This window comes from Hordeum vulgare, chromosome 6H (assembly GCF_904849725.1).
Source record: "Hordeum vulgare subsp. vulgare chromosome 6H, MorexV3_pseudomolecules_assembly, whole genome shotgun sequence".
NCBI classification, from domain to species: domain Eukaryota; kingdom Viridiplantae; phylum Streptophyta; class Magnoliopsida; order Poales; family Poaceae; genus Hordeum; species Hordeum vulgare.
Genome location: NC_058523.1, coordinates 282,507,027 through 282,518,380, shown reverse-complemented (window position 1 = coordinate 282,518,380; position 11,354 = coordinate 282,507,027). Strand labels below are relative to the sequence as shown.

Below are 11,354 nucleotides of genomic sequence, written 5' to 3'. Positions count from 1 at the left end.
CGGACAAAGCTTTCCTAGTTTGTTTTGATTTACAAAGAAAAAACCAGATATGTGTACTAGTAAGTGAAACCGTTGTTGAATGACAAACAGCTTCCGAACGCTTGGATGCCGTTAGAAGCCAAACTAGACATACGTCTAATCACTAGACAAACGCTAATTTTATGCTAAGGCCCTGTTTGGTTCCAAATAAGTCACCAACTTATAAGTTGAAAAGTGTAAAAATTAACTTATTTTGCCAAACAGACCCAACTTATAAGTCATAAGTTGCTCCACCCTAACTTAAAACTTATAAATCACCCATTTTTACATGGAAATGTGACTTATAAGTCAGATGACAACCAAACAGACGTGACTTATAAATCACTGGTTCTAAATCACTTGACTTATTAAAACCAAACATGGCCTAATTTGTTTCGCACTGAATAGTGATTTGACCGGTCGGGCCAATTCTTTTGATACAGAATCATTCTTCACTGTAAATGGGGGGGACTGAAGAGATGCTTGGTCTGTCCACGTTTGTCATCATCTACTGCTCGCCTTGTCGTACTCGTATTCCACCGCGAAACAACAGCCCGTCGCCCCGAGCCGCCCGGCATTTATCCAAACACCGCCTTCTCCATCCGCCCCCGCCACACCGCGAGTCGCGGACCGGCCATGTCTTGCCTCGCCGCGTCCTCGACGACGCCGCCAGCGTCAAGGCCTGCGGCCCAGCGTCTCTTTGTTGCGGTAGCCGCTCCTTCCCGTTGGCGGTCCATTGAGCCTCATCGCGCTCTACGGAGGAGTGAAGGCTCCAGGGTTCTAACGATGGTACGGAGGTGCTCTTCCGCCGGCGACTCCAGGGCGGCCGGAGACGGCAGCCTATCCAGGTTGCCTTTTACACCAGCCTCCGCATCAAATCTAATTTCCCCTTATTTGTGCTTACGAAATTGATGGAATGACAAGGTTGTTAAGTTACTACTTGGTGCTTTGTATGATAAATTCATGGTTGTGCCGGAGTAAACTTGAGATTTTACAACTTCCTGGTCTAGTATACGAGTTTTCAACATTTATCTTCGACTTATGAGTGGGTACATATCATATACTAGTGTGCTAAAGCGCAAAATTCTGCATCAAACTGGTAGATATACTTACTCCGTTTTCCTAAATACATGCCCTTTTAGAGATTTCACTACAAACTACGTACGGATTATAGATTGTAGATTCACTCGTCTTACTCCGTATGTGTAGTCTGTAGTGGAATATCTGACAGACTTATATTTAGGAACGGAGGGAGTATTTATCTACAGCGAATGCCTTATGTACATCTTTTGGAATGCTTACTAGACTAACATCTAGTACAAACATTCTCTATAAACTCAGTTTACAAGAAGCCCGCTAGATCCACGGCAATTCGCTCATGCTTCTCCTCTCTAGTTTTTGCATAATTGAAGGCCCAGAGACAATACAAGACTTCGTTCAGATGCAATCACAGGAGATTCAAGACAACATCAAGAGTCGGCGCAGCAAAATATTCCTTTTAATGGAAGAGGTGCCTGTTTTTCATGCTTGTAATTTTTTCAGCTTTGTAACTAACATCCTACTTAGCTTACCTCGGTATGATTATATGAGTAACGTTCCCAGGTCAGACGACTACGGGTGCAGCAGCGAATCAGAACTGCTGAAAGCAGATGTTCCAGCAGTGAAGAAAATGAGATGCCGGAGATGCCATCTACCATTCCGTTTTTGCCTTATACGGTGACCGACCCCCGGCCCTGAATTTTTTTATGTGCAAACATGGCTTTTTGAGCTCTTCTTGGTAATATTCATTTCTTTTGTTTTGTATGAAGTAGTCACCAAAGACAATGAAGCAACTCTATTTGACATCATTCTCTTTCATATCTGGGATAATCATTTTTGGTGGCTTGATAGCCCCAATAGTAAGTGCCAGCTTCATCTCTCTGTAAATTTGTTGTTACTTGCTCCCTAAAACCAAAGACTATGTTGGTAATTTAATGTAGCTCTTCTAATATATTATCTCTTCTTAAAACAATGATTATTTGGTGAAGCTTGAACTGAAATTAGGGCTTGGTGGTACCTCTTATGAAGATTTTATACGGAACATTTATTTGCCTCTTCAGTTAAGGTGATTTAAAGAAACTTGTCCTCTTACAGAATTATCCAGCAATGTTTAGAATAATAACTTGATACTTCTTGGCTGTCCATTAGTCAGGTAGATCCCATAGTGGCATCCTTTTCAGGTGGTGCAGTTGGTGTAATTTCAGCCTTAATGTTGGTTGAAGTGAAAAATGTGAGGCAGCAAGAAAAGAACAGATGCACATATTGTCATGGGACAGGTATGAGTGAATTCCTTTTCAACTATCTGGCACCTTGAAAATCCCTATTTTTTGTACTCTAATTCATTTGCCTATCTAAACTTGCTTCCGTACCATAGGATACTTGCCATGCGCCCGTTGCTCTGCCAGCAAAATGTTGTTGGGCACCAAACACTTTTCACTTTCTACAACTGAACGATGTTCCAATTGTTCAGGAGCTGGAAAGGTATGGTGTCTAATCTGATTTTTATTTTCACAATACTCGATTTGATGATGTCTGGAAGATTCAACTGAAAAGCAACCAAATGGTTTATCATACTTGAGATTAAAACATTGTGCTTGGTACCCATACTATCTGAATTCACACCTGTCGGTGTTTTCCAGGTGATGTGCCCAACATGCTTGTGCACGGGAATGGCAATGGCAAGTGAGCATGACCCACGTATAGATCCCTTTGACTAATGTTGGGCAATTTGACTTGTGCCTGGTGGTTATGCTATTTTCCTTTTCTATCTAGCTATTGTTTTCTGTTGTTGTAGTTGGGCTTGGATCAGTCTTTCATGTATACTAAGAGTTATAGCGAGATGAAGCTCGTCAGATCATATACAGGAAAATTGCTTTGTTCTTCTTTGCTGTATGCTAAGAGTTATAGCGACATGAAGCTCGTAGTAAGAAGGTCAAATTAAATACCAGAAATATGCCTTTTTTTTCTTCAATAAAGATCATCTTCATTTGATTGATTTGTCGAGATGATACAATCACCGAGCAAATGCCCGGCCTTCATACCACAATGCTAACATCCTACACGTCCAATACAACCAAACATAAAGCACTGTTTTACAGCCAAATAGAAAGAATAGAAGTCCAGCTTTAGATCCTATCTGAAGAATAATACACACAGGGGTGTCTTGATCTTTTGATGAGATGAGAATAATACACGCAGGGGTGTCTTGATCTTTTGATGAGATGAGAATAATACACGCAGGGTTGTTTTGATCTTTCGATGAGATGGTAGCTATCGATTTTGAAAGGGTTGACTGACGATCCAACTACAACCTATGATGATGTCGCGCCTTAGCAATCGTTAAACAAACCTCAAAGAGTTATTGATTATGTTGGATAATGATCAACTTGACCAGAGAGAATCTGGATATTGCGAATAAAGGATGAATGGTTATTGATGAAATTTTTGGTTCCAAAATCTGGACATTTGCTTCCAATAGGTATTGGATATTTGCCAGAAGCAGATGGCTCTAGGTGCAAAGAGAGCCTGGGTGCTTCTCACTTTTTTTATTTTTGAATGTTGTTAGATCCTACCAAATTCATTGATCAGAGAAAAAACAAAAACAATAGTTGGGTTACAGAGAGTAGCACCACAGCAGCTGCAAAGCAGAATCAAACAAAAAAGAGAGCTAGAGAAGCAACATTATCTAGCGACAGAAAACACACGGAAAACAGAAAAAGCATGTCCCTAAATCAAAATTCGGCATGTCCCTGGAATCGGGGGTACCCAGCCCTGTCGGCCTGTGGCCCTAGGCGCAACAGGCTATGCAGGCACTACTGGGAAAAAGCTTATACATAGAATCTTAGCAGTAGTGCTTGTTAAAACAAAGCGCTACTGCTAACTAATAGTAGCGTGTGGATAGAAAGCTCGCTACTGCTACAAAAATAGAAGTAGCGCGCTCGAGTAAAATGCACTGCTACTATGACTGTTCTAACCGTTGCTGCCGGGCTTAGTATAGTAGTAGCGCGGTTCCGAGAACCACGCTACTACTAAGTTTTCCAGCAGCAACGCGTTTTTGTAGCTATAGCGCTTGTTGGGTAAGAGCGTTACTACTAAGTTTGACTTGCCCCTGCGCGCGGGCGTCCCTCCCCCAATTCCCCACTCTTCTCGCCCGCGTCTCCAACTTCTCCCTCGCCGCCCTTGCTCCCTCGTCGCCATCAACCTCTCCCTCCGTCGCCGTCACCGGAGCTGTCATCGGAGCCGCGCGCCATCTCCGCCACCGGAGCCACACGCCGTCGCCGTCACTGGAGCTGTGGGCCCCCGGAGCCACCCTCATCTGCTCCTCGCCACCCCTGCCTCCCTCGCTGTCACCGGAGCCGCCTCACCGCCATCGGAGCCACCCTCCGCGCCACCGTCTCCCCTGAACCACCCTCAACGCCCCTACCTCTCGGTAAGCCCCACCCCTCCTCTCTAGGTTAATTTTGTTATGAACCCTACAATTAACTTAGGTGAACCCTAGTTATGAATTTAGTTATGAACCCTAGTTAGAGCAATTTATATAGTACTTAGGTTATGTACTTAGTGAAAATGTTGTTAGTTAGGTTATGTTAGAGAAAAATGTTGTTAGTCAGGTTATGTTAGAGTAATTTATATCGTACTTAGTGAGAGAGGGAGAGGGCAATGTACTTAGTGAAAATGTTGTTAGTTAGGTTATGTTAGGGCAATGTACTTAATGAGAGAGGGAGAGGGAGAGAGAGGGACAGGGGGAGGGAGAGGGAGAGAGATGGATAGGTAAGAGAGGGAGAATGAGAGAGATGGAGAGGGAGGGAGAGGGAGGGAGATGGAGATTGTAACGCCTAAGATGCGGTCCTATCCTTATTTTGGTGCGAGGGCCTCGATAGGGATAGAAGCGCATCTCGTCGTTTCACAAGAATGGATATCATTACAAGTACATCAGAGTCACATCAGTACAATACATACAATCATCATGAAGAAGAGCAGGGTCCGACTACAGACGAAAACAAACGATAAAATAACGACGTCCATCCTTGCTATCCCAGGTTGCCGGCCTGGAAACCATCCTAGATCGATGAAGAAGAAGAAACTCCAAAAGCACAATCATCGCGCTCACGTCATAATATCACCTTACATGTACCCGCAACTGGTGTTGTAGTAATCTTTGAGCCACAGGGATTCAGCAATCTCATTTCCAAAGGTATCAAGACTAGCAAAGCTTAATGGGTGAGGTATGGTTAAGTGGTGAGGCTGCAGCAAGCGATCAAGCATTTAGTTGAGGTGGCTAACTTACGAGTACAAGAATAAGAGGGGGAAGATCTACGCATAATGGACGTGAACTAATAATGATCAAATGAATGATCCTGAACGCCTACTTACGTCAGATATAACCCCACCATGTCCTCGATCGGAGAAGGAGCTCAAGAAAGAGACAGTCACGGTAACGCGCTCAGGTTACATATTTTAATTAAGTTTACTTCAAGTTATCTAGAACTGTATGTTAAACAAAGTTTCCACGGTGCCACATAACCGCGGGCATGGCTTTCCAAAAGATTTAGCCCTGCAGGGGTGCTCCAACTAGTCCATCACAGATTACCACAAGCCGCATAGAAATCCTCGATCACGAAACTCGCGATCTTGTCGGACTCCTTAGTGGAAAACCTCAACTCTGAGATTACCCAAAGTTTCACCAAAATCCCGATGCACAAGATATTTCGTAAAAGGTAAAACTAATCCAGCAAGGCCGCCCGGCATGCCGACAGTCCTGATAGGAGCCACGTATCTCGTTCTCGGGGCACGACCGGATGGGCAAGACGTGGGGTTGGCTAAACCCTGGGTGACCAGGGGCGCCGTACATCGCCTCGTTTGGACCAACACCCATGCAGAGGACTGGCCCGGGGGTTGATTAATTATCCACGGGGTCCGGAAAGTCCCTATGCAATTTTATAAGGTTATTAGGCAAATGTAGTACCAAATTTGGGCCTTGTCAGACCAGTTTTAATCTGAGACAAATTATCAAGGGGGTCCCCATAACAACCCTGATCGTGTTAGGAGCGCTCAATTATGGAATATAACACCGGTAGCCGAAACTAGGGCGGCAAAGGTGGAACAAAACACCAAGCTAGAAAGGCCGAGCCTTCCACCTTTTACCAAGTATATATGTGCATTAAATTAATTAGCAATAATAGGGTGATATAACAAGGAACCCATGTTAACACATGGAAGAAACTTGTAACGACTAAGATGCGGTCCTTTCCGATATGGGGAACGAGGCCCCGAATTAGAAAGAAGCGCATCTAAGCGTTTCGCAAGCACGGTAACATAGCGCATACATAATAATAGAAGAATGACAATAAGGGATTCAACTGCCATCTCATAAATATATCAGAGTTACATCACGCATCCAAACAAGGTAGTTCCGCTACGGACTACAAAACATGAGAAATGACTATGCTACCATGCATGCTTGCCCAAGATCACGACCACGCCTCAGTCTTCTGGATAGTTCACTTACAGTCGGTCGTTCTCCTCATCGTACTGCCACGCCAGCTGCGTGCCATCGGGATCACCTGTCTCGGGGGTACCTGAACCTGTTGGTGTTGTGAAGGAATCTGTGAGCCACGGGTACTCAGCAATCTATGACCTCGGTGCCAGAACTAGTCAAGTTATTAGGTTGGAAAGGTGGAGTATTTAGGTTGCAGCATCCTAAGCTTTATATGGTGGCTAACTTACGTAGAACATATATTGAAGGTGGTCTATTCTAGCGGTAGATGATAGATGATCACTAAGTGATCCTGAACACCTACTTACGTCAATCATAACCCCACCGTGTTCCCGATCGAAGAGAGATCTTTGAAGGGGACAGTCACGGATACGTACACAGTTGGCAATTTTATTAGAGTTATGTTTAAGTTGTCTATTATCGAATGTTAACAAATATTCCAAGTTGCCACATAACCACGGGGAACCTTATCGGATTCCTTAGAGGAAAACCTCAACTCTGGGGAGAACCAAAGCTTCACCGGGATTCCTATACGCAAGATATATCGCTAAGGTAAGACAAGACTAGCAGGACCTCCCGTCGTGTCGACGACCCTGATAAGAGCCGCGTATCTCAGTCTCAGGACACGACGGATGAGCTAGACGCCGGGATGGCTAAACCTCTGGGTGACCAGTGGGGCCCCGGACGTCGCTGAGGTGGGACCAACACTCATGAGGAGCACTGGCCCGGGTTGATTAAATTCCTCGGGGTAGCTATTCCCTATGCAGATTATTATTTAGTGATTAGCAGATTAAAACCAATGATGGGTCTTGCCGGAAAAGTATTAACACTACGTGATTTATCGAGGGGGTCCCCATAACAACCCCGAACGTGTTAGAAGCGATCATTATGGAATCAAACACCGGTAACCAGTAACTATGGCGGCAATAACGAAACAAAACACCCGGCAAAAGGCTAGGCCTTCCGTTATTTACCAAGTATATAGGTGCGTTGATTAAATAACATATTTAACATAATGATATAAAACCCATGTTATCACATGCGAAAAAGCACCTGCAACTAGCAACGCTAACATTAGTAGCTGAGCAAAGCCTACTTAGCCATTCAAGATTTGCTAGGAAGGGATAAGTGTTTGGGTTTCATGGCAATTCAGGAGTCAATTATTTCAGTGATAGGTAGCGAGCATATGACGGAAGAAACGTAATCTAGCATAACAAGTCTAGAGATGGAATCAAGGTCATATCATCTTGCCTGTGATGTCCTCAGCTTGGATCTGCTCTTGTTCGTCCTGCCCGTACTCTCCCGGATCCACGTACTCGTTCTCCGATTCCGGTGCTACCCAACATAAAAATAGCATCCAATGAACAACAACACCTCAAGATGCAACAAGCACATGATGCATGAGATGGAAATGAACATGTATCTCTATTTCTATCACTAGCACAAGCATGAGACGTAAATGCAAGTTCCTGGATAGAACTGCACCCTAAGCTATCTTTACATGCATGAGAATGACATGATCAGATGCGTCACGTGAAAACGATGCAAAATCATATAAAGAACATTACAAACGGAGCTACGGATCAATGGGAAACAACGAAACAAGAAATGAAGTGCTACGTGCCAAATACATCACAACACACTCCAATGGCATAACTCTGGTGTTTCCAGTTTCCATGACATAAAACAAACCAACATGGATGGGGTGGTGCAAAGAATAACACCATACCATCATCTATGCCCTCACAAGCATCAAAACATCAACACTATACAATCTGCCATAAACATCATCATTGCCTTTTGAGGGCTACATGCAAGGCACCTACAACCACCCAAACATGCCACATAAGATATGTGGCAGAAGCTATCCAAGATTACTACAAGCACAAGCAAAAAGATCACACAAAGGAGTTTCACACAGAAAGTTACACAGCTACTATCTTGGCCAAAAATATCAGATTTCAGGGACTTTGTGAAAATTCCAGATTCTCACTAGCTGTTTATGCTCTGAAGCATTTTGACAACATCCAAAACAATATCTACAGGACTCCAAATGGAATGGAAATTTATAGGGTGCTAGACAAACGTAAAAGCTACAACTTCCCAGTTGAAAGCTAAGGCTGAAACTCAACACATGGACCTGCACAAGCTCATCAACAAGAGAAGAAAATATAAACAGATTCTCAGACTTAGTGAAAATCACAGATTTTCACTAATCTGGAATTTCAGCCACATGCCTACTTTGACTAAGCACAACTTGCTCATATGAACTACTAAGCATGAAACAAAACTAAGAAGTGGTAGAGGGGGTCACCCTCTACTGCCACAACCAAGAACCAAACTCTTGGGCCCACCACATCTCATGAAACCAAGCTCCAAACATAGAACAAATCTGAAATAAGTCATCTCCAGAAAATGTTCCAAAGGCAAAACTGACTTCACCAATGGATTCCTGGGATGATTCTACCCCAAAAACATATATAAAACCTATGCATTTGCATGTAACAAATGAGCACAAACTAGAAAAGAGAATCTACATAGAATCACATATAGTGAATAGTGCAACATCACATGTGCAAATCACTAGATCTATACCTACACTAGCATATGCACACTCACACAAGTCCAATGGTGCACATGAGGGGTGGACCTCATGTTCATGTGCTTTTAGCACATCACCACTCCCACACACCTACAACAAGCATAGGCATAAGAGCACCTACACATACAACTCATGTGCTTATCATGGCACTTTGCCATGGCATGTGTGAGACACACACACATAAGCACACACACACTCACATACATCACATATAACATGCACATGGGAAAACATCCACACATGATATCACTTGCACAACATGGATACACAACCTACACATGGGATCTAGCAAACATATACATGCATGCACCCAATCCTACAAATGCACTCCTACACATGATTATTCTACACATGCACTCCTAGTGCAAACACACACACACACATCATTAACTATCTACACACACATATACAAGGTATGTGGGGAGGGGGAAACCCATCCACACACACACACTCTCACTTGTGCAACAAAGGCACAAGCACAACAACACCACCTACACATACACATGCTAAAAAATATATAAAGGACACCACACGTTGTTTAAGGGCACAAATAAATGCCACATAAACATCCTAGTAGCTACATCAAATATACAAACATGCATATGAACACAAGAAAGTAAAACAAAAGAAAAGAACAACAACAAAAAATAAAAGAAGTGAGGTGAGGGATCGAACCCTGCACCCCTCGATCCACAACACTGCAACTACACCACTCGGCTACTGACTATGTGCTCGACAGAGAATGATAGCTAAGCAGGATAACAGCTCTGCTGCTCCAACGCCACTGTGCCGAAATAATAGCAAAAAGGGGGTCGAGGGGGAATCGAACCCACGACCTGAACTACAACACAAGAACTGCTCTACCACTAGGCTATGCACGGGATCTCGACAGAGAAAGGGACTACAACAAGGTATACTACCACGAGGACCAGGTGCTCTACGCTACACGCAGAGACGCCGGCGACAACAGAGAGGCCGCCGGGGCTGGTCTTGCTACTGTTGCTGCACCGCGAGGGGAGGACCCACTACGCTATGCGCTGCTACTGCGAGGAGAGCCTCTGCTATGTACTACCTCTACTGATCATACCACACAACCACAGCAACACATGCACCAGGCCGATCTACTCCCGGGACAGAGACATGCCGGAGCTGATCTACGCGGAGCTATTCGAGGAGGAAGGAAGGAGGAGAGGCTGCTCACCTAGGGAAGGAGAAGGAGCGCCGATCGGGAAGAAGGGGTGCCCTGGAGTCGACCTGAAGGGGAAGAAGATGTCGCTGTGCCGAACCGAAGAAGAAGGACAGAGACCACCGAGACCGAGCCGATGATGAGCTCCTGCCCGTCGGTGAGGTCGCTCCTCGACCTCAGCGACGACGGGAATGGAGCGCGGGGTGTTTCCCCGAGCTCCTGGACATGGCGGTGGCACCGGACGACGACGGGAGCGGCGTAGTCGAGGACGAGGCTCTTCTCTCCTCTCTACAACCTAGCTACAGAGGCTCACCTGAGGGGAAGGAAGAGGTGGTGGAAGATGGTGGCAGCGCAGATGGGGAAGGGGGAACCCTAGGGAAGAGGGGGCAGGGACGCCAACGCATTTATGGAGGGGCCTCGACGTCTGTGCCCTCACAGAGGATCGCTCTCTCTCTCTCTGGAACAGGACGGAAAGCAGGCACGGGTGGAACGACGTTAGGTAGGAGGAGAGGGACGCGCTGCTGGGCTACCGCACGAGGAGAGAATGAATGGGCCACGCAGGAGGGAGAAAGCCTACCTGTGGCGCAAGATAGAAACAAAAATAATCCCTGTGCTGCTTTCTAGTAGAAATAAACCAGAGAAAAGAAATATAAGCACAAGCTAAATATATAAAGCTAAAATAAAACAAAGGTACCCTTGTGCATAAGAAATTATGCCCTATTTATTATAAATAGAAAAAGGATTTTAGGAGCCACTAAATATTTACAAAACTGGAATTGTTGGATCTGTTTTGTAACTATTTGCACCTTTTGCACACCTATTCAAAACAGCAATACCACATCTCAAATTCAACACAACAATATGCTAAACCTTGGGCATTTTAAAATCAGAGAAGGATCAAGTGAAACTTGACCTTGAGATGAAATAGAGAGGGGGGAAGATGGTTTTGAAACCTATGCAAATCACAAGGTTATTCCTACTATCACATGCATTCTCCACACAAGTTACACATC

The 11,354-nt window shown here is 44.6% G+C and overlaps 1 protein-coding gene across 1 annotated transcript; it reads left to right on the top strand.

Moving 5' to 3' along the window:
• The first annotated feature begins 589 nt into the window (after nt 1-589).
• LOC123403700 (protein ORANGE-LIKE, chloroplastic-like) lies at nt 590-3,048 on the top strand. Its single transcript, XM_045097613.1, has 8 exons — nt 590-866; nt 1,414-1,528; nt 1,621-1,734; nt 1,830-1,916; nt 2,046-2,122; nt 2,206-2,333; nt 2,432-2,538; nt 2,697-3,048. Exons 1-8 carry the CDS (start codon nt 655-657, stop codon nt 2,772-2,774), a joined length of 918 nt encoding a protein of 305 aa, XP_044953548.1. The 5' UTR covers nt 590-654; the 3' UTR covers nt 2,775-3,048.
• The last annotated feature ends 8,306 nt before the right edge of the window (nt 3,049-11,354 follow it).

Excerpts from the sequence above, each read along its gene's own strand:
- LOC123403700 (XM_045097613.1), top strand. The coding sequence starts at position 655 with ATGTCTTGCCTCGCCGCGTCCTCGACGACGCCGCCAGCGTCAAGGCCT. Across the intron at positions 867-1,413 it reads GGAGACGGCAGCCTATCCAG|TTTTTGCATAATTGAAGGCC; the intron begins GTTGCCTTTTAC and ends TCTCCTCTCTAG. Across the intron at positions 1,529-1,620 it reads TATTCCTTTTAATGGAAGAG|GTCAGACGACTACGGGTGCA; the intron begins GTGCCTGTTTTT and ends TAACGTTCCCAG.